This window comes from Thunnus albacares, chromosome 3 (assembly GCF_914725855.1).
Source record: "Thunnus albacares chromosome 3, fThuAlb1.1, whole genome shotgun sequence".
In the NCBI taxonomy this organism is placed as follows: domain Eukaryota; kingdom Metazoa; phylum Chordata; class Actinopteri; order Scombriformes; family Scombridae; genus Thunnus; species Thunnus albacares.
The window spans coordinates 6,045,305-6,070,048 of record NC_058108.1 but is presented as its reverse complement, the minus strand read 5'-3'; the positions used below and the strand labels follow the sequence as shown (position 1 = coordinate 6,070,048).

Here is a 24,744-nt window from a genome sequence, read left to right as displayed (position 1 = left end):
TTCAGCTGGGTAAGTGATTGAGAAATGCTCTCTGTGTCACTCATTAGATAATGTAGAGTTGTGTCCTTGAGTAGGTCAGTGCCTAACAGTCGCAGACTGTGGCTATAATGGGCAGCTCCCTGGTGTACTTTTGTGAATGTGAAGCAAGGCATTGCTGAAAATAAGCATTGGTGTCAGTAGACTGTCCTTGGGCAAAAAAAAAAGGTTAAAATTGAAGTTTAAACTCCTAACTGTAACTGCTATAGATATTACAATTTGGTTTCAGCTATCCACAGACTAGATTCTGTCCAGATAGATAGATAGATAGATAGATAGATAGATCTTTGTGTTTAAATTGCAAGATATAATTGCATATTCATACACATTACATTTTGGTTCTATACAATCATTTAACTAGTTCCTTGTGTCTATGTGTGCAAATATTAAGAAAAAAGTCTCCCAAATATTAGAATAAAAAAAGAAGTGATGAGTGTCTCCACAGCTCCAACGGTTGTGACACCTTCATTACATACTGTGTACTGCACACCTCGCGAGCCATCAAAATGAGTGATAGAAAAAAAATGAAGTGTTTGCAGGGAACTGCAGGGCAAATATGTCAGTCTGAATTATTCATTCGTTCTCACACTCTTTCAAACACTTTTCCATCAGTGTTTAATCTGTCCATTTATTCATCAGTTTATTCTTTCATTCAATCAGTCCTTTGTTAATCAATTTGTTATATTCAATTATTTATTCATTCATTCAAATATTTGTTGACCTGTCAAGTATTTGTCCATGCATTCCTTCTTTTATTCATTCCCCCAATTTGTCCACTCAATCAATTTTCTATTCATATGCAAAATCAGCTGAGAAGAAAGGTGCTGATGGGGGGGGGGGGTGCAACATTATAGTTACGACAGCACGAAGGCTGACAGTTATTTCCATTATCCATCAATCTGCTGATTATTTTTCCAATCAATAAATTGTCTGGTCTATAAAACATCAGTTTACTATGATGTAATACCAAGCAAAGAACCTGAAACCATCAAATGTATTTTCCTTTGAAAAATTACTTCAATTATTTATCAATTATCAAAATAGTTCAACATTAATTTTCTTTCAGTCGACTAATTGATTCCTCAGTTAATCGTTGCAGCTCTTAACAGCACACGTTCCCCACTAAACGTCACTGGTTCAAGCCCCTGATTTGAACCTCATGTTGACAGTTGAAACATCAGTCATCAGTTTGATGCTTCAACTGTCTTGTCTCCTCTTGTCTCAAAATATTCTAAACAGAATTTTAATGGAAACAGGGACAAAGGTTGTAGAAAAGCAGACCAGAGAAGCATAATCCCTTATTCTTGACACTCTATTTTTGCACACTCTCAGCTGCACTGGATGTTTGTGAGGTCAACTAAACTTCACCTGAACTAGACCAGACGTTGGCACTATTTCCTGTGCTTCCATCCAATGTGATTACAATCTCGGCTGTCAGTGCTGTCAGTGGGGGCCATGCAGGAGAACTATTCAACAATGTGTCAGGTATCTTCTTACCGCACTATAATGAGGATGAGCACTTCTTATTTCTTTGATTGTGTGAAAATGTGAGGTTTTTATATTGTAGCTGATGCAAGTAAAGGCACTAAAATGTTAGTTGTACAGATAAAACCTGGAACTTGACATATAATCTATTGAAGGAGTGTAATTTGAGACAGCTGCTCTGCAGGTGCACTGGACTGTAGTGTAATTGGAGAAAGGCTATGAATAATATAGTTCAACAAAATAATCCCACAGTCTACAAAAGTTGGTGGAAAGCTTTGGATCTTGGGTTAAGATTAATTAAACTTCTATTTCCATGGTCAAGTATTAAATTTCATGCTCCAATGACTAATACAGTATTTGTCATAATTCTAAGTAAGGTATATTAATGAAAATTCATCAATAATAATATTTCTAATAAAAATATGTATATATCTATAGATAACAAAAAGCAGGAATTACCAGCACATAACCAAATGAACTAAAGATACCTTAAGAAAGACAGAGTGGTTTGGAGTCTGTGTGTACCTTGATCTTTAAAAAGATCAAGATACACACAGACAAATGAATAAATATGAGTAATAATCACAAAGATAATTTTTGTTCTATCACTACAAATTGCACATCACACTTCAACTGTCAGGGCTTCAGATTGAGCATTTCATTCTGTTTAGACCATGTAAAATTGTGTACACTCATAGTGCGGTGAGACAACTCACACCAAATCTATCACCAACACGTGTGTGTGACAGTACTATAATCACACTAGCATATTTATAACTAAATTCAGTTGATTCCATATAAAGCACGTTAACAGACACAATATGTGAGCCAACAGCCCTTTCAGCCCAGTAACAAAATAGAGCAAACAAGCCAAAGAAGCGTCTTCCGCATCTCCCTTTCAGCTGAAACAGACCGACTATCGTTTCATTGGAATTAACACATCTCCGCTTTCTCTAAACCAACCGCAGTGATATGTGACTGTTTCGGGAAATGAGCAGTAACCTACATACAGCTAGCTACTTGTGACTAGCTGTACAAGATGCACGATACTGTGTGATTCTCGCTACTGTCAAGCTTCCAAAAAGTAAAAGCACTTCCTGTATGGATACTCACTATTTTCGAAATTAAATTTCTTCTAGCGCTCACGCAGCGATGTTTTGGAACCGTGAGGCTATTTTCAAAGTCATACTACGGAAATACAATATTTAGTTGTCCTCCATCACACCATTGGCTATTCTGTGTATGCTGTAGACCATATAAGATAATTTTCTATGTCCAATCAATCACAGCCATGTAAGTTACGCCTGTCATGTGCAGAAAGCTAGCAACGCTCATTTGCATAGAAAATGGCCAAAACAAAGCGTAAACCGGACATCTTATAAGCAGTGTCTCTTTGCTAGAAAAAATGTTCACATTTAACGTTATCTATTTCGATCTGCATTTATTGTACCTGCATAACACGAGCTTGGCTCTGACGAACTTCCTGTCCTTCTCTGACTAACCCTCGCTACCTTAACGCACAACGGCAGATTCAACCTGCACTCCCCTTTCATTAAACGACACGACAATATTCACTGAAAAATACATTCAAACGGTTGAAGCATTACCTCTTTCTTCTTTTGGCCTCCCCCGGGCGGCAGACATAGCAACAGGAGGAGGACAACGGACAGGGCCGGCAGGTTAGCAGAGGATTTAGCCCAAACAGACGCCATGACGGAAGGATGCTCTGACTGCAAGACACGTCTCCGCCAACGGATTGGATTCTGAGTTGACCAATCAGCGCAAAGAGATTTGAGACGCGGAAGCCTCTGGGTTTTGTAGTTTTGGAGGGTGACAGAAGCTAAATGAAAGTGGATCCTTGTTGATGTGTGTTGTGTGTCTATGTGTAATGTTTTAATGAACTGCCAGATGGGCCAAAGACAGTTTTACACCTACATTTTTACAATAAAAATGTATTCTATCCTAATTATTGTATTCAATGTAGACTACATATTCTTACTATACTTAAAGTATACTCACATTTCAAAGACATATCATCTATTTCAGTTATGGGTTATTTAAGGAAATGCTTAAGCCACCATAAAAGCCTATAGCCTAGTCTTTACCAGCATGTAATGGGAAACTGTTCATGCCTTATACTCTGCATTAACATGACATCTGGACCTGAACTTGGTGTATAGGCTAATAAGAAAAGGGCATGTAATAAATTACTGAATAAAAAGGGCTCTAAATGAATATTCTTCTTTCTTGGATGGACACCAAAGCAGGAAAATGTAATTTTGTACAAGAGACAAATTTATTGGCAATATTTAAAAAATGCAGACTGAATTTGAACCTAAAAGATCTCTGTTAACTAAGTCTGTTTTTTAACCAGGCTTTTATGGCTTTCTGAACTTCATCAGCTGTCAGACAGAGAGTTCACCAGAGTTCATCAGAAGTCAGGATTATCTATATTATTTTAGTCTAAATGCTACTATTTTTTAGTTTACTTCATTCAAATATTCAAAACTAGTCAGATGGCTGAGTGAAAATGTCTTGCTGATTAAGCACTGGTCTGCTGCTGTGCCTAAAATTGTCAAAACTGTGTTAGGAATGTGACGTCAGTCTGAACCAAGAACTGTAGACTTTCTCTTTGTCTCTTTGTTTCTCTAGGAGGAGGATGTTCTGGGACGGGTGGTCGAGTTAATTGAGGGGGGCAAATGATTTACGTGAAATCACTGGGCGTGACATGTCTCCCTGTCTCCCCATGAAATTATACCCAAGCACTTTTTGAATACATTTGCCTCATATTACCTTTGAGAAACTTTTCACAGTCAGAGAGTTGATTCTATGGCATTTTTTATACTGTGGTTGATGTATGCAGATGCTGTGCATCTTTCAGTGTAGTGCAATCCAGTGAAAAACACCACAAGAAACTACAGCCTCATCATCTTAACACACTTTCAGCAAGAGATGACCATTAGGCCTATAAGTATGTAAGTGTCAAAGGATATTGTACTGGATTGCATTACATTGTACATGGGTTTCTAGTTTTCAGGCCACTCTGTGTAATTCCCTGGCTCTAACCCAGAGGCAAGCGAGAGGAAGTGCTAATCTACTTGCTGTGTTGCATTTTCACTCTATCGAGCAAAGAGGGCTTCCTCTCTGTCTGCTGTTTAGATTGCATGCCTACTCAGTTGATGTACCCTTTGTTGAACCACATTATATTACTTTCAGATAGTAAATAGTGTTGAAAATGCACTGAAAGACCTGTCTATCTTAAGAGCAATTTAAAAAGCAAACAAAAAGAAGTTTTTTCTTTCATTCGTGTGAGACAGTGATTACTAGTTCAGTTTCCCCGAAAACTAAACTCACAGTGGCAATAATTGATCTTGCAAATGATACAAAAATGCAACAAACATTGAAAAATGATGTTTTTGACAATCACACCAATACAGGTAGACTAATATATAACCAAAGCAACAGGCATAAAAAATAAACACTGCTTACAAGAACAATGTAAATGGTCATTGAGGTAAATGTCAGATGGCATCGTGTGTGGTGATATGTTACAGCAAAACAGTCACTAAGAATAAATCCCTCCGGCTAAAAGGGGGTCAGGGGGAAGGGGGTGGGGGTGCTAATGGCCCAGTAATAGATGCGTAAATGGCTTGTGCAAAATCTAATGACGAATTACTTAAACTTAAAAAGAACCTGTGGTACCAAATGGTAGAGAGAGAAAATGAACTGAAAATGAATGACATATAAATAAGACACACACACACACAAATAAACACAAAAGTCCTTAATTAACAAGTGATGAATGACGTCATTTTGTATGTATGAAAGAGGGAAGTTTTTATCACACCAATTTTCCTCATCACTCTCAATCTTTTTCTCTCACATACACACACACTGCTGAAATGAAACGTATGTTGGAATATTAAAGTCAATGCACCATGAAACAATCAGTACGTGTTGCAGTCTTGTTAAACCACAATTCATTTGCTCTATAGCAGCTCAATCACGGAGACATTACCAGATTTGCTGGGGTTGGATGCAGAACTTGTAAAATGCCTGCCTCACACAGTTACTGCATAGAGCTGACGTTCCATACGTTTTTAACGTAAAATTAATAAGCTTTACGCTACCAATTTAATTTGCTGAAGGCTTTGTCCAAGGGACTGCTATTCTGACTGCAATGATTAATTTAATTATAGATTATTTTCTCAGTTGAGCTATAAGATGTCAGAAAATAGTTAAAATCCTCATCACAATTTGCCTTTGCCCTAGTTGACATATTAAAATTAATTGTTTTTTTTTCCAACCAACAGGACAAATCCCAAATATATTTTGTTTCATGGAAGAAAGCCAGAAAATATTAGAAACAATGATTTTCCCCTCATTTTTGCTTACAGATTACATCAATGATTGATCAATTATTCCAATCGCTCTTCTTATTCTGCATATTTTTTGCTGATCAAGAAGTTTTCTATGTGAGTTTGCTCTATAACTCAAGTAAACTCAAACTATAATAAACCTATATCACAGTCATAGTTCATCCACCATTTCTTTGTCATACTAAAAAAATTACTATAGTGTAATTTTATTCTAGTGCTGATATAGTCTCTAATTGTCCTCACTATTATGTAAATGCTACAGTACTGATATAATTCTTCAGTTTACCAGGGAAGCCTTGAACTCCTCCAATGCCCTCATATCCTTCTTAGCAAGCAAAGCAGACACTAACTTTCTTTTTTTTTCCATTTTATGAGCAACAGTTGTCACCCCCTAGGCTATGGAATCTTAGATTAGCTAACTAATGCTAACCAGATAACTTGCAAGTTGCTGTCAAACTTTGTGCTGCATGGAAACAAGAATGATGTGACCCTCCCGTGAGCTTTTACTCTCCCTGCAGCTAGCAAAGCAAACAGCTGCACTTTGCATTTGAGCAGAAGAATAAAGCTCCTATCTGATCACAGCCTAGAGGAGCATTGTAAGAGGGAGAGAGCAGAGGGACGGAGAGAGAGACAGAGAAGCCTGTTAAAGTCAGTCGCTGCCACTGCACAGCTGCATCATGTTGTTTTTTTGTTTTTTTTAGAGTGGTGGCGCAGGTAAAATAAAACATATAGACATAGTCATGATGACACTTTAGTAAAGAAAAATAAATAGAGAAGATGGTACATGCATACATGCAAAGAGCAACTATTACATGACCAAACATGCACAGGTAGCCTATATATCAACTATACAAAAATTACATCACACTATCGATTTCATGGGAAATGTTTCTTTCTGATTCATGTGCATTTTTATGAGAGAAATGACATTTAGTGCTTTAGCTGTCTTTGTTTTTGATGAACAGTTGTGGCACAAAAGTCACTGAAATGAGAGAGAGGGATTCTGTGCATTTGCATATGAGCAAGCAGCTGAGATATAAAGCCAAGTAAATGAGAGACAGTATGGAAGAGAGAGAGTGAGGGGGGGGAGAGATAAACTGTTTATGGTATTTTAAAATGCAAGGGGATTGGAGGCAGAGAGAGAGAGAGAGAGAGAGAGAGGAGGAAGGGAGGGATGGGTGATGTCATTTCCAGCTGGCACAGGACTGGGTGCCCGTATCCGAGGTCAGCTGCTCCCTTATAAAAAATAACAAGTCCTCGGAAAAATGATTAATTGCCCGACAGCACAAAGTTTATAGAAAAGAAAGAGAGGTGGAGGTGGGTGGTGGTGTTGGGTTGGGGGGAAAGGGGGGGGGGGGTCCCTGAGTTACAGAGGAGCAGGAAATAACAAAACAGAGCGAGTGAGAGAGAGGTTGAGAGGAGTGCAACATCAAAAGGGAAACAGAGAGAGAGAGATCTTGGGGTAAAGAGGCATCGAGAGAGAGAGGGGGTGAGAGGGTTGAGGAGAGAGAGTAAGAGAAACGTGTGTATCGAGAGGGAAGAAAGAAAAGCAGCGAAGAAGAGAGTCAGACAAACAGAGAAGGAGGAGCAGAGAGAATGAGTGAGGCATTCATTAATATGATGTTCGTTATCTCTGACTGACTCCCTCAACAAATGTTCCTCTGTGTTCTCTAGTGTGCTATTCAATAGGCCTATAGCTGTGAGTGTGTGTGTGTGTGTGTTTGCCTATGTGTATGTGTACATCAAATCTCTCAGCTCTGTACCGCGATAATGTGTGAACGCATATGTGTGTCTATTCTCATGGGCAAATGCATTGAATTGAGACTGAAGCCTATATGGCCTCACAATAGTGGAAAATGGGAAGGACTCGTAATGGTCTTTAATACAGAGACTGATAACTTGCAGCAGAAATCTCCGCTGAACTAAGGATAATGAACAAATAAAGGATTTGTGTGGTATTCAATTGGGCCTTGCAGAAAAAAACAGATAAGATAGGAGTAATGTTCAAACTAAATAAACAGTCTGACAACAGATGTACAGTACATCTATTATAGATTAGATATTGCACATTGTCTGTTCTGAAAAATGCTCTTGTACAGTATTCAAGTCTAACACACTGACATAGTCCAGGCTTGTCTATACAGAAATAGAAGGTAACTAGTAGGCTTATTAAACTAAACACAAAACTTTGGGTCATTGAAGACTTATAGAATATTGATAAATAATGAATGAATTATGAATAAATGAAAAGTAGTTCCTGTGGTTTATCAGTCCTCAGCAGAATTGGATTGGGTGAAGTGATAATCATATCCCTCCTTGTTACAGCATGGCAAGGTGTTTTCTGCTTGGCTAGCTGACGATATCTGAGTCTATGAGAACATTATTCAGCATATCTTATCCGTCTTGCCTTGCCTCCGGTCACATCTGATTCCGTAGGTGCGGCAGATGGTGGTAAAAATTTCATTGGGCAAAGTCAATTTCAAAATCTGCCTTTAAAATTGTGTACATAATGATGGAGTGTAATGATAGAGAGAAGATTTCACTTGTTTGGTGTTTATTTATCTGCACACCACAGATTCAGTGTGTGGTATGTACCATAAAGAAATCTGCCATAAATTCGTAGTGATAGGTTGTGGTCCACCTCATCCTCACTCATTCCCTCCTCTCTTCTTTTTTTCCTTCTCCTTCCCTCTCCTACTTTTTCTTAAATCTTCTCTACTTCCTGCCATCTCCTCTCTTTCCCATTCTCTCCTCTCTTCTCCTTTCCTCTCCTCCATTTGTGATTACACACTTCATCTCCTCCCTCTCCTCTCCTCTCCTCTTAACTGCTGTTCTCCTCACTGAAAAGGTATGTGACAGATAAAAAGCCCTGGTGGTTGGTGGTCGGCAGGCGGCGACACCTTATTATTATGCAGAAGGATGAGGACAAGAAAGAAAGAAAGAAAGAAAGAAAGAAAGAAAGAAAGAAAGAAAGAAGAAAACAAATATGATATATATATTATTATTGTCTATAATATTCTAATAGATAAACCTATATGTACTAGGCTATGTGCACTCAGTGATGGTTTCACTGTACATTATGATATTTTTTAATCCACTATGATATCAGAGTAGTGTTCCTATCTGTTTGTACACACACGTCCACACACACACATACACAGGAGCAGCAACCCCAGACTTTCTGCAACAGCCTTCCAACAGCCTCTGCATTTAAATCTCTTTCTTGTCTTCAGTGGCAAAGCAGCATTTCGCTTCATCTACTTGATTAGAAAGAGCCCCCCCCCCCTTCTGTGTTACACACACACACACACACACACACACACACACACACACACAAAAAGGTGCGTCAGTCATTGGAATAATATACAGCATAAACCTTCCTTCCTTCTCTCCTCCCGTCTCAACTCTCGCAGCTCTCCTCATATCCTCTCTTCAGCATTTCTGCCACCAGGTCTCTCTCTCTCTCTCTCTCTCTCTCTCTCTCTCTCTCTCTCTCTCTCTCTCTCTCTCTCTCTCACCCTCTCTCTCTCTCTCTCTCTCTCATTCTCTCTTCTTTCGGGGAGAGCTGGTATCTCTGGCGGTTTGCCGCATGGAAGTCGCCCAGGCAAGGCAGAATATCATCTATCTGATCCGGACTCCTTCTCTCCAGTTGCCGACCACTGCACGAGCAGACACAACATCACACTCACATTTACTGGGATTCAACGGGATATAACGGCATTCATCCGCTGACCGACTGACAGGAGAGTCTGAATTCCGGGTTCATTCCAGCAGAGGGGAACATTTCTAATTCAGATGTAACAACAAAAAAGACGCACCGGGTCGTTAAGTGCGCAAAAGCCGCAGCTTGAAACATTACGCACTGCTAATTCTGATCTATTTCTATCTATTTTCGCATCCCTCCGTCTCCTGCACGGACAACCCAGGGACTGGAGGTTGGGGGACTTTCACAGTATGGAGTCCTGATTTTACCAAGCGACCCACGGGGAGAAATGAAACTGAGAAAATCCGTCGCCGTGGTGGAATATTAAAAATCTGATCCCAACAATAACCCAGGAGATGTTGCAGCAGAGTTTGGGACTCTAGAGAACATCCCAACTTTTCTGGTATCCGTTTTAATCTCTTCCCCTCTCCTCTACTTCGCCTGTGGGACTTCTATTTTCGTGACTGATTTGCAGTACTTCACTCTCTGTCATGGACCGTTCGACGTCTTTGGATATAGAGGCGCTCAAGGTAAGACGCTCGCAGCCGGGTGCCGTGCATTTGCTCCCGGGGATAGAGTTGCGTTCCCCCCCGCGCTGGATGGGTGGATAGATGGATAGATGGGTGGCCTGTTGGGTGTCTGGGTGTGATGGGTGGCACGTCGGATGACTGTTTTCACCGGGCGGCTGGCTGGATTAATCCACAGCTGATTGGCTGATGGGTAAATAGCCTGGTATTGCTGGGTGAATTACTGGGTTACTGGATGGGTGACCGCGGGTGGCAGTTATGGCTGGCTGGTGAACCCAGTGGCTTGAGGATGCTGTGGAGCAAGGCTGGGTTGAAATAAACGGAGGAGTTCGCCACAGACAGAGCACCCAGTTTTGTGTTGTTGCAACACTATCTAAGAGCATCTCTCTCTCTCTCTCTCTCTCTCTCTCTCTCACACACACACACACACACACACACACACACACACACACACACACACGCACGCGCACACGCACACACAGTCGTGTTTCCATCACTTCAGAGGACATTACGTTGACTTACATTCATTTCCTGGAGACTTACTCTAACCTTAACATAACTCTGAACTTACCTCAACATTAAACCAAGTCTTCACCCTAAAATTAATGATTTACAATAATGGGACTTGCTTTTTGTCCCCATAAGAGAGGCGAGTCCCCACAACATGAGGAATACCTGGTCCACACACACACACACACACACACACACACACACACACACACACACACACACACACACACACACACACACACACACACACTAACTACACTCTTTCTATGTTGGTTAGGGAATAAAGAGAGGGAGAGAGAGAGAGAGGGAGTGTGTATGGCAGTATTCTGTGCGTGGGGTGAATTTCAATATGCTTTGCTTGCACAGAGAGTTGTTGCAGAGCGCTGTTGTGGGCGTCGGTGGGACGCTCGGTAGACGGGACGGATTTGCCCGACTAGCTGTGCAGAGGGTCTGTATAAGAATTTAAGGGGAGGATAGAGAGTGACCAGTTATCAACTCTCTCTATCCACCCCCCGCCTCCCACCCCACCCCCCCGTGTTATTTAAATAAATACTCTCAATTCGTGATCAGTTCAGTGCATATTACCTGTTAAAAAGTGAAATCAATGATTCCTCTAAACAATAAGCATTCTACGTGTGTGCACTTGTGACGTGTGTCGAATTGTGCGCGTGTCTGTGCATCAATGTGCGTGTTCCCGAGCGTGTGCGTGCGCGTGTGCGTGTGTATGGACGGTATGGGATCTGGGTCGCTGCATGTACAGCTTTTCATTCGGCACACACACACACACACACACACACACACACACACACACACACACACACACACACACACACACACACACTTACCCTTGTTTTGTGTGTGTCCATATGGCCATCATCGTATATGTCATATTGGCATATTGGGAGATTACTAGTTGTGTTGAGCATATTGTAAAGCTCAGACAACCTCCATTTCATTTCTAATCTATTTAGCCAAATGATGTGCAGGTAAAGAATGATGTATGGGTGTTTGTGTGTGTGCATGTCACTGGTAATCTTGTATGTCATACTTGATGCAAAAACATTGAAAAATCCATTTGGATTCCACATGAAAAGCAGTCGTTCATGTATACCTCTCATTTATCACTAAGGCATTCATTCAAATGTTGCTCATAATTTCAGTCTGTATAAGCTATAAACTGTTTTCATGTATCGTTCCACTGGAAGCCATCCGAAATCTGAAGAGTGTCTACATTTGAGTGACATAATGAAAACACTTTCACCCAGCAAAATTATGGGTCTCCAAAAGCTCATTGTAAAGAATCAAGGATGCTCATTATAGAAATAAGTGAGTGGTAACATCAGCAATAATAAGCCAAAAAGTTCAGACAGGTCACTATCACTAAAGACATTAAACGCCACATAAGTACTGTAGGTCTAATGTCATGCAGAGTTTTCATCAGGGATTGTAATGTAGACAGGAATTGTAGGTGGAAATGTTCATTTTCTATGTGCTGCTGCTGTTACTGATAACCAGTTATTGGATAAATTAGCAAATCGATGAGATTCCCCTGGGGTTTGACATTTCAAGTAGCATTTTATGTGATCAAATTTCTGAGAAGGGGACCTCAATATTGCACTGATGCAGTGCTCCAAATTGACTTTGACTCGGCTGGCTGGTTGCAGATACCGCAGATGGAAATTGACATTCTGATTTAAAAATGACCTTAACTGTTAGCCAACGAACTTGACCTGCAGAACTGTGGGAGTATTGATGTTTTGGTTTTTGTAACATGTATGGGCTTTCTGTTTATTTCAGACGCAATGTTTAGTACAACCTATTTATGGCATTTAATGGATACTATATCAGAAAGTGTATCATACTCAGAAATGAAAGTTAAATATGTATATAGTTCAATGCAAGTTATTTGTCCATGAATGATATATTGTGAGCTTGAAATCAGGCTCTATCTGACTTATTTTGAATTATAACTGAACTGGCCACCTATTTGCCATCTTTGAAAGATATTTTATGCAGGTGTGGTGTAACTAGAGCAGTAACTTTGATGGGTTAAATAATTTAAAAATAAACATGGTAGTTTTGCCAGCTAGGGATGTCAAATCTCTGATGTTTAATATATCAGAACTGCACTCCCAGAAAAAAACCTTACAATTCCAAGACCATGATATGTTAAAAGGGAAATTAAAAAATTAAAAATTAAAGGGAAATTCCAGTATTTTTCGACCAATTCTCATAATCGTGGCCACTCTAACTACAGTTAATGCTAACTTTGTGATCTGCAACTTAATTGCAGAGATTCTTGAAGTGCAACTCAAATTGCAAGCTTCCTAAAGCCCTCCAAAGAAACTTCATCATTTCCATCATCATTTCCATGGCGGTAAGTAATTAACATAGTTGTGAGACATCTCCAGCTGTGGGCCCCAAGAATCCTCTTTTACCCTACAAGTGACAGCCTTGGGTGCCCACCAATCAAATCTCAACCCTGACAGTGTTAGTACATTGTTGAATTTAAAGGATTTCCGTCTACTTCCACCAGTCCATCTATCCATCCATCTGCTAGTTGTTTTCTGCAGAGCTGGTGTCATATCCTTGGCACTGCTGACAATCCCTGAGTCCTAGTGCATTGGTAGTTGGCACTCAGATACACACATACACACTGTCTCCTGCAGTGAGCTCTATTTGTAGTGAAGGTCGCCACTGTGTGCTTGTTGTGTGGGTTTGGACTGGTTTATACACACTTGTAAGGACCCATCCTTCACACCTACTTATGAATATATGGTAATAACTAAAAGACAATACAGTGTCCTCACAAGCATATTAAAATAAATGTGTGTATGAGTGTGTACAAGTTTGCTGGCCAGCTGGCCTTTAAAACTTTGAAAAACAGAGACACACACACACACAGCAATCCAATCTAATGAAAAGCCAGATTTTTTTTTTTCAGTCAGTTGAGTGTGAGTGTGTGTGTGCCTCAAAGAGCAATCACAGGAAATGAACAGCGAACAAGGGCAACATTGGGACATTGGGAAGACACTGCATTATATCAAATATACACGTGGAATGTTTGTGTGTGTGTGTGTGTGTGTGTCTGAATTTGACCAAAGACCTATCTGCTTGTAAATCAGCGCAGGTTTCAATATCAATGGAGCAGTTTAAGTGCTATTGATCTTTAGTAATAGCTGCACCATAAAGTATATGCAGTATAATAAAGGCAGTCAGATTGAATTTTACCCTCTAGATCAGGGACTCCACTTGTAACAGGAACCGATATTGGGAAAGCAAGGAGTAGTTTCATTTTGGTTGAGCAATATCAGAATTATAATTTAACCAAGATTTAACCAATCAACCAGGCAAGTTCAAAGAAAACAAATTCATACTTATGCTACTATTGTGTCATGGCAGGAAGCAAAAGAAAAACAAACAAAAAAAAATGTGTTCACTGGTCACTGTGGATGGCAAAATCAGCGCTTTCATCATTTTTCGAGCCAACAGAAATTAAAGACCTAAAATTAGGGTAGGACCTCCAAATTATGGTTGGCTAGCTGACAATGTGGCTGTTAGTCTAGATATATTTATCAAATACTTTCACCATTTTACAGGCCAACTAGATTTTCAGAATAGAGTAGAACCCCCAAATGAAGGTCACTTACCTGCCAAAGTGGCTGGCAAAGTAAACCAACTTATGGTACAAGCCACAGCCAGAATGAACCAGCATTTGCATGGTGGCTGCTTTCCCACCCTGGTCGCACTCTTTCACACACCCCCATTTGGTAACCACCCAGTGCAGCCTCAGTTTTGCATTTCTGGCCACTGAGCAGCTCAATTGGAGCAATTGGGGGTTCAGTGCCTTTTCCAAGGGCACTTCAACAGTAGCTGCTGAGGGATGGGAGAACATTACTCATTCATTTAAGCCAGCCAGCCCCAAGCCTTCCTCTCTAACCTTCAGGCAAGCACAATTCCTCATTTGTGTATAAGCAGGTTACACCGGTTCAGTTTAAGCATGTTACAAGCCCAAGCGTAAACCACTCGTGAACTGATGACTTAATGTGCTGCAGTGTGAAATATATCAGGTTTGTTGAGGCTGCCAGTATGACAGCTGCACAATTTGAAAAGTGGCTGCCTCACTCTGAGCCAAAGGCGCCTCATCTCTGTGTTAGTGGAGCCTTCCCAAACTTCTGTATGTGCATGCTCTCCATTTTTTAAATCGTAGCAGATAGGCAACCATTCATTAGGATTACCTAGGGTGACATAACATTAATAACAAAACCTCATCTGGATGCCAAATGATTCCACAGCTGTGTATTGATAGGGAGCCACATGCGAGTTTGACTACCAGGCAGTTTCTCAGCCTTAGGGATGGGACCCCCTCATCCGCATCCACAAAGAAACAAAGATCTCAATCAGACTGATTGACGTCTACCCCATCCTTGGAACAGCTATCATCTAACATCGCTCTCTGTTTTATTAATTATTCTAATCCAAAAACATCTTTGGGTTGCTCCGAAGCAAAACAAAAGAAACCAAACACATTTCCGAGCATGCAGCAACCGTTACAAATGTGTAGCTCATAAGCATCTCTAGATTTATTACCCAGAAGTGCATCCTTGTCCATTCCTCACAAACAAAGGTGTGTGTGTGTGTGTGTGTGTGTGTGTGGTGTGTATTTTAGTACTTGCTGGGAAAAACAAACACAGAGATTCCTACTTTAAACACTTCCTCCATGTATTTACGTGCATGTTATTTGTGTGTGTGTGTGTGTGTGTGTGTGTATGTTGCTCAAGTAGCAGTGTTTAAAGGTCTAATAGCTAGCGGGCTACTGTTGGTCTTCTAAAGGTTAACTTACAGTATTTAGACTGTGTGTGTGTATGTGTGTGCATACATATTCATTTGTGTGATAGCAATTGTATTATGTTTGCTGAGTAACACTGTGGATCCCCTCACCTCCACATTGCAATGTGTGTGTGTATGTGTGTGTGTGTGTGTGTGTGTGTGTGTGTGTGTGTGTGTGTGTGTGTGCCTCTCTGTCAGGGTATGAGCTCACCCCCACTCCACATAATGAAGTGGCTGACGGTAAACTTAACCAGCATTTGAGGAACACACCGACATTCTGGGAAATAGACTTATTCGCATTTGACACCTACATATTGCATAACCTCTGGAAGCCACTAGGTCCTTGAAGATCTACATGCACTATCATGTTTTTGGGGGGAAGGATAGCCTACAATTTGTGTGCCATAGCTCACCACACACAGAACAAATAGCTAATCTGGTTGAGTCTTTATAACACTAAAACAGCATGTACCATGTATTTGGAGCTTTTAAAACTGTCAGACTTTATTTTGTAAATTGTGATGGTGACTGGTGCAGAATACAGATTGCCAGCTAACAGGAGGGCTTGGTGCAATGGATTATGGAACCAGATGGGTGCTGTGAAACTCCCATGGTGCATAAAACAGCAGCTGCAGGCGAATGTTATGTTAAAAAAAAAAACGGGTCTGTGCAGACCACTAACCTACATGCCATCTATTACCATTATTAGTATAATGTCCAATAGAGTTTGGGGGTCAAACCGAAGGTTAATGAGCAGCTGGCTGAAAGGGGCAAATTTAATTATTTTTAAGAAATACTGGCACTGCCAAGCCAATGTTTTACAGAAACTAGTGAGTGCTGCCAGTTGAGCTGTGTGCTCTGCAAGTAAATGGTGTCGGAACCTTAACACACTATGCATAAAATTACACGGTGAACACTGACTGTATTCAAGTAGAATTTACTCTAAGACATTTCACAAGCAGCATCCTCAGAGTCACAATTACTGTTATAGAGGCCTTTTTAAACCCACAGGGAAGAAATTATAGACAACGATGGTGAGTGTGTGGGAATGCACTGCTACACAGTAGATGTGCACCTGGGGAAGAGAAGGCCGAATGGACTGCAGACATGTTTTGTAATCGGAGAGAAAACATGATGGTGTTGAACTTTGCCCAAGGGAGGCTCAAGGGTCCACATCGCTGTACAGCTGTAATAATTACACACACACACACACACACACACACACACACATACAGCCCCGCAGACCATCACTTACTGCTAATAATAGCTTGTGGGGGGAAATGTGTGTGGATGCATTAACATATAACCCTTGGCATTCACATACAGATTCACAAAGTAGCAAAAACATATGATTGCTTCAGGCATATTTACTGTTCAGCTTGGCCCCAGATCACCACTCATGGCAGTAATCACTCCCACACCTCACACACACACACACACTCACACATATCCCCATAGAGCCTTAAGCTCCCAAACGACTGGTCAGTTAAAGCAGTGACTGATGCTTCACCTCACTACCTGCCACTCAAATTTTCCTCTGTAAGCCTCAGGGTGTGTGTGAGACCGTGTGTGAGTGTGTATGTGGGGGGGCTTTTATAACCCATGTTCGTCAACCCTGTTGTGTTGTGATGAAGTACTTTGTCCACTTGGTGCTCTAACATACTGTTGCAGCCACACAGTAGCTTTTGCACTGCTGTCATTTTGACATGTTTATGTGTTTGGGTGATTACAAGCAAATGTGCATGTTACCAACGCTAATGAATGTGTGTGTCTCTGCATATATGCAGTAATTCAAATGCAAATCGTATAGCACTATACTTTCTCTGCAGCAATTTAGAGCCTACTGTATATAATACATCCAGCATTACAGATTGTGCTCCTGTTCCATGTCATATTTCCACATGATTATTTTTCTACTTGTTATCTGCACCAGAGCCCTGTTTTGACTTTAAGCGCCGTCACTCAGTATACTTTTTATCCCAGTCCAGAGAGTGTTTGTTTTTATGTGTGTGGGCTTATAGCACCAGCACTTTAAGTGGCATCTTACTCCCTATCCCAGCAAAAGCAAAACAACTACAACAATAATTAACCAGTTTACACACATAGAAAGAATATGAGTTTCCTTGTTGGCCTGGATGAAATGTCTGCTGAATCCTGGCTGGAGGTGTGTGTATTATTGTTTTAATAAACAGTTACCCTGTCATCTGTCATTTTAGGTTGGCATTTTGGGGAAATATGGATGAAGTTGGCCTATGGTTACAGCTGCAGCCGGCAAGATTTTGATGCACAATTGCAGCCATTGTGCTAGCCCAAATCACAAAGTAGCACTGCAACAGAGAACAGCTGAATGAATAAAAAATCGAGAGTAAAATATAAGCTGTCACTGTGCTCACAGCAGTGAGTGAACACTCAAAACATAGAAAGCAGCAGCTTTGCAACACTATATCTGTTTCCTTAATTCTTTGATATCCTATGTTAGTTGCAGAGATCACACGGTGCTCCTGGGTAGTTTCAAATAATACCACAAGCCTTGCTGTTGTTTGGTAGCTCCAACAGGCAGCTTAAAGTTGAAATTCAGATGCAGTATATACACAGTATCATCCATCTCTTAGTGGATATTCCTACATATCATTACAAAAAGAAGTATACACGGATTATATGGATTAAGCAAAAAATCAGAATAATAGAAATTTCGATCAGATTATGTTGCTTGAAAGTTGCTTAAAAGTCAAGGGATCATCAAAGTTCACTAAGACCAATGAATGCACCAAAATGCATGCTAAACCATGCAACAGTTGTGGAGATATAACAAATGTTAACCTGCTGGTGGAGCTAGAGGAAAAGTCAGAGGTTCAACTAAATCATTAGGATTCATCCCAGCGGCTGTGGCTGTGGGGCGGCAGAGGCTCAGGAGGTAGAGCTGGTCGTCCACTAATCGGAAGATCGGTGGTGCGATCCCCGGCTCCTCCAGTCTGCATGTCAAAGTGTCCTTGGGCAAGATACTGAACCCCAAGTTGCTCCCGAAGGCTCTGTGTGTGTGTGTGTGTGTGTGTGAATGAGCATTAGAAACTCCCCCTGATGAGCAGGTTGGCATCTTGCATGGCAGCCTATGCCATCAGTGTGTGACTGGGTGAATGTTGGCATGTAGTGTAAAGCGCTTTGAGTAGTTGGAAGACTAGAAAGGCACAATATAAATGCAGTCCATTTACCAATTACCATTTACCATCCCCTGGGGACCACAAATGTCTGTACAAATTGCATGGCAATCTATCCAAATTATAACAACACCATGTTGTCATGAAGAAATACCACTGTATGAAGGAAGGAATACCACTGTAGAAAATGCTATTTACTCATATGTGAGGGGGATATTTTTATCATCCAATATTCTCTAAATTGTTTTAAGAGGCTTCAGCATTTGTGTGCTGTTTCAGGCAGTCTATAGTGGAATGATGAATGTGAATGTGAATGTGCTTTCAATAGTAGCATAGTGATCAGGACTCAAGGTAATGGTCAGCCTTGATACTGTGTGTCAAATTACTTGATTGATTAGCCCTGATATAACAGCAATATAATCTAGTATTGACACTCAAATGCTTATATCAGCTGACCTTCCAGTGACATGCTGCATAAATCACATTTATTATTACAACTTCAAGATATATTTAACAGCCGGTGCATAACTTCTGCTTAGCTTACTGAAAACTATAGCTGCAGACTAGGAAGAATGTGCACGTGGATTTCATCTATATGTGCTTTTCCTCCGGTTTCCCCTTTAAGTCCTTTAGAGACAAGGTGATAAGTTTGTACGTGTCCATAAGATTGAAATTATTTGGTTCCATTTCATCTGCAGTCTAAATCCCTGCCACAAGCCAGTTCACTACATATGGAGTATTAGACTTTAATATGAGGTGTATCCCACCATGAAGGGCCATTTACATTTGTCATTATGTACACTGCCGCCAGCTATGTCCCCCTGTCCAGCAATGACAAGTTAATAGACTGCTTTCCACTGTGGGGCTGAACAGGACTCACATCTATTATTAATTTAAGTCTCCCCAAATTGCCATAATCATTTGGAGATTATTGCAATATGACTCAATTTGTCAACAACATTATGATTCAAAATGAAATTATGCTACAATGACAAGGTAATCACGATCTGGTAATTATTACCTGATACTGCTTTGACAAATTAATGATCACCTGTGTTTTTGTCAGTTACACAAATCAATGCCTCTTTATTGTGGCTTTAGTACAAACATACAAGTTGATGTAGCAATTTTTTAACATGGATTATAAATAGAAAAAAATGCTTTTAGCTCCTGCCTCTAAACTTAACTACAGCTACAGGTACAGCAATTTTAGTTGTAACAAAAATATAATAGTGCGTATTGACTATGCACTGAATTTTACTCATTTCTAACAAGAGAAAATTAGTAAAATTAGTAAATTTCAAAATGTTGCAGCCAAATCTTAAGGAGCTTGTCACACTATTTTCACTACCTGCCTCCTCAACCCCCAGCTCACACATGTGGCATAACGTTTATTAGCCAATAGCATTTAGTTTGTCATGTCCCTGCGGCAAGCCAGCTATCATGTGCCCCAGCCTGGCTATCATTTACAGAGACTGTGGAAGTGATTCAGAAATGACAGGCTAATATTCGTCTTTTCAGCCACCATCTTGTTCTGTCTGTCATCTCCCAAACCGCAGCCTCTGCTGCCACTCATGACATGAACTCAGCTCAATATCAGAGGCAAAAGAAATATTTGGGTGGGTTGAATTGCCTGGATGATAATTAACAGGGTTTCTACTATCAGCTAGGGAGACAAGCTAGTCTAGGTTAGTCAAGTTTTGCCAAACCAATTCTGTTGATTTTAATGTTGTAGTCAAGATTCAGATTGATTCAATCTGATATATAGTTAATGAGCCACACCGTTGCACTGGGTGACATGTTCCTTCACCCCGGAGAGTTTGGGTATGGTAGTTTGTTTAGAAATGGCTCCAAAGACGAATAATAGTGATCACGTTTTCAGTCTCTGCAGAGTAGTTCTGGAGACTGATGCCACTGCGCGTCACAACCTCTTGACTTTGAACTGCATCATAAATTTCTCAGATGACTTCAGTGCAAAGTCAAGAGATTGTGATATGTAGCAGTGGTGTCTGCCTTACATGGAACTACTCTCTGGAGACTGAAAACATGATCGCTGTTATTTTCTTTTATTGTCTTTGGAGCCATTTCGAAACAAACTACCATAACCGTAATCTTCCGTGTGAAGGAACATGTCACCTAGTGCAACGGTGTGACTCATTGGTGTGTTTTAATGGTTTTTGGAAAACAACGGAGGTCTGTGGCACAGAGGAATAAGATATATCAGGCTTTGGATACACACACAATACTTGTAAGTAGGATCATTTCAGTGTTGGATTGCTGGTTTGTTGGATTTTAATCCCAGTTAGTTTTTCAGTTCAGTCCAGTCCAGTCCGATCAAGGTTAGTCCAGGTCAGGCAATTGTAGGTTAGTGTTATATTCCACTCAAGTATACTTTTAATGGTGCTTCAGCTTTATTTTGCATTGTACAATAAGTACTTTCAGCCAAGCTTCAGACCACATGATTGCAGAAGAGTATACCTCTCTAGGTTGGAGAGTTAAGTACAATCAGAACTACCAGAGAAACAGGGGTGACATATGAATCATGATTTGAAACAAACATGTACTGTAGCAATCAGACATTTGCCCTTGCTCACTCTGCATCAGTGCTCCTTCAAGCTGTACTGTACCACCAGTATAGCCCAACATCTTTACATTATCCCACCAGCAGCACAGTGCATTTATCTGCCTTTCTGTCCCTCAACCCCCTGACAAGTAAATCATCTCTTCCCCTGTTGTGACAGCACAATCCTGATGTCTGTCACTTCTACAGGCCAGGCTGGGCCACACACGTACAGAACATGCACACACACACGCACACCCACACACACACACACACACGTACAGCACACAGGAACAGACATGCCGGCAATCACATTACACACACGCCGGCATCAGCACACGCACACAAACACTTTTTGTCAGAGGGGATTCTCGCCCACTCAAGGGCAGAGCGATGACACCTCATCATGAGCCAAATGAAGCAAGAGTGGCAAGGAGAGGAGGAGGAAAAGAGGAGAGATGGAGGGATGGATGGAGCGGAACGACGGAGCAATATGGAAGGGGATGAGTAGAGCTATATGCCAGCGAGGCGACTGGCGCCAGATTTTAGGGGCATGAAATAGGCTCTGGGAAACGTGGAGGGACAGAGAGAGGAGAGAAAGAGGGTGGGGGTGCATTGTAGTAAAAAAGTGAGGAATGAAGAGAAGCCATGTCTTTTTAAATTCTGAATAACAGTCATTAAGAAACGCTTCCCTCAAATATGTACTAGGAGTGTATTACATATAATTGCGTCACACTTGCTGGAAGATTTTCAGTAATCTGTCACTTTGTAGGATAAAACACGGCAAGTAAGCATGCAAAGATATGATGCACTAGCAACAGGTAAGGTGTAAGATGGCTGATATCACAACCTATTCTTCCACCAAAATATCTGATCTGCAGTACAGTATCCACTATACATTGAAGTTACACCACAATCTCTCTCTAACCTTAACCAAGGTGCTTTTGTTGCCAAAACTTAACCTCACAGAGTACTCAGGATGCAAACTCACGCCTCAGTTGCCGGAGTCCTGAATCTTGTACACCTTCCATCCACCTCAAACTCCTCCCTCCAACTTCAGAGCGATATATAAATGTGTTGCCTCATTCATTCAAAAAAAAAACATAACCTGTGAACATAATCCAGGCAGTGATTACGTTTTCCAACTCAACATGATTGGGAAAACAATATAGTTGTATTTGAACGTAATTTCTAGGAGATAGGGTTGGATATCACCGTCATTCCAAACAATCTCAAAAACTTTAAAATGTATAATGTGTAATATATTATATATAATTTTTTTTTTTTACAGATGTCAGAAGGATATCTACTTCCTGATTTGACAAAACATATGGAGAATTTATGAAAGATTATAGCTGTTAAATTTAAATTAGTTAATTTATTTATGTAGATGTTCAGTGTTGGTACAGACCAACAACAGCATGAACAATTTGTTCACCATCAAATGTTTACTGGGTAATAATAGCCCATCGTAATACAGTAAGATGCATATTGAGTGCCCTTCAGTGATAGATTGAGTGACCACCATGATATTTTTAACCATTTTGTTATTAATGTGACAGATCCCAGTCTATCTGGTTTTATCAATTGCTGTTTGTTTTTGCTACTGTCTTTGCTTTTGCAGTATGTTATGACAGAGTATCTTATGCCAGCAAACTGAAATTGACTTGAATGGATTCATCTATGTGTGTGAGCCAGAGTACAAGAAACAGGTGGATCCTGTTTTCAACTCACATTAACATGCTTTCCACATCACGCCTCTTCTCCTTTAATTCAGTTGGATTACATTCACACCTCACATAAAAATATGCCTCTTGTACACAGATTAAAATTGGATTTCTCTGTCCCTTGCTAAAATGCAGATGTCACTTCCTTGATAATATTCTCACCCTGTAAAAGTGACTAAACACCTCATCCTGCTTGTGAATGTATATCCTGACAATTCATTGCTGGATGCCTTTTTGAATTGCATAAGTTATTTGATTGAATATGTGCATAAAGATTGATATTCATTCACACCGTCTATGCATGGATATGTGATGCATTGCATTAACACTTGCTTGTTTATGTTGCCAAATGTGTCTGTGATTACCTCCACATGTTGTTTGGATTGTTGATTCTTCAATGCATTTTAGAAGCATTTATATCTGCAGTTATTGTGATTACACTTTGATCTTCCATAGCATATGTTAATTCAATGCAGAAGTGGTGTAAATGAAAATGTGAATGATCAAAATGAAGAGCAAAAAGAAAAAAAGTCCTTGATAAGAAGCAGAGTTAATATGTAAGAGAAATCAAGTAGAATAGGACAAGGTCCTTGTCACCGCATGTCCCTGTCATTTAGAAGTGAGAGAGTGAAGGATAGATAGAGATGGTGTGATGGAGAGGAGGACAGCGGGCTGTGTTTCGCCCCAGAGAGCCTCAGATGGAGAGTGATGATAATGCAGCAGTAGACAGAGGACAGAGAGAGGAGGAGAGAGGGGTGAGAAGAAGGGAGAAGAAAAAGAGAAAGGCATGATTGTATAGAAAGGTTCTAATAATGAAGATAGAAAGACAGAGCTGAGTTTGAAAACAAGAGTTAAGGCTAGGATGAGCAGAATAGAACAGAAGTCCAAAATGGTGAAAGCAAAGTATGCATTATACCCTCCAGAATATGTCAAATTGCCACAAAAGTGACAGCTATCATCATCACTAGACCCTCTCTACTCTGGAGATCTATACAACTTGCTGGGCTCTTTGCCAAATTTAAGCCTAATTTTATCAGGAAAATTGACTGAGACATTGTAAACTGACAGCTAGCATAAGCATGTGTCTTGAATCTCGTTTGATGCCCTATTTATTACTGTTATAAAAATGCAATCTGTTTCTACATGTTTTATTTGGATAATCAGTCTGATCATTACCTTTGCATTTGCATCTGGTACTGTTTGCATTCACTGTGATCAGATTTACAGTATCAGTCAAAAGTTTGGACTTTGGTGCTGTAATTTTTGTGTATATTCTGCAGGCTATAGGTTAAATGGAGGCACTATAATCTTGAATAAACATGGCAGGTGTAGCGGATCAGTGATTGAATCGTCATTGGAAATGGACAGAATCATATTTTATCACACTTTTGAAGGAGGCAACAGAAATATCTTTTCCCTTATCCTCACTGAGGATAAGGGAAAGGAGTGATGGCTGATGGGAACAGATCATACAGGAGTTATTCAGAGTGAGGATTCTGCCCAGAAGGCAGGACTCTCTCACAAATGAGAACATAGAGTACTGAGTGCACACACTCCTGGCTAAGATCTGACCACCCACAGAGGTGGTCTGGTATCACATCCCCTCATATTTTGATTGTAGACGGAGTGTAGATGGCGTGTTTACACGATTTGTACATGTTTTCCTTTATTAGTCAAGATAACCAAATCCAAATTACACATAGTGTCACATGAATTATCGTATGGCATGAATATGCATCACACTGAAATCATATTTCTGGCACATTCTCTTACATTTTTCTTATTTACGATTGTAAACATCTAATTTCATTCCAAAAACAGTCACACAACCA

The 24,744-nt window shown here is 40.3% G+C and overlaps 1 protein-coding gene across 1 annotated transcript in view; it reads right to left on the bottom strand.

Moving 5' to 3' along the window:
* tusc3 (tumor suppressor candidate 3) overlaps nucleotides 1–3,285 on the bottom strand; it is a 90,302-nt gene extending 87,017 nt beyond the window's left edge. The window contains exon 1 of the mRNA XM_044345979.1: nucleotides 3,129–3,285. Coding sequence (XP_044201914.1) covers nucleotides 3,129–3,233 — 105 coding nt within the window. The 5' untranslated portion in view covers nucleotides 3,234–3,285. The remainder of the gene's footprint in view (nucleotides 1–3,128) is intronic.
* Between the last annotated feature and the right edge of the window lie 21,459 nt (nucleotides 3,286–24,744).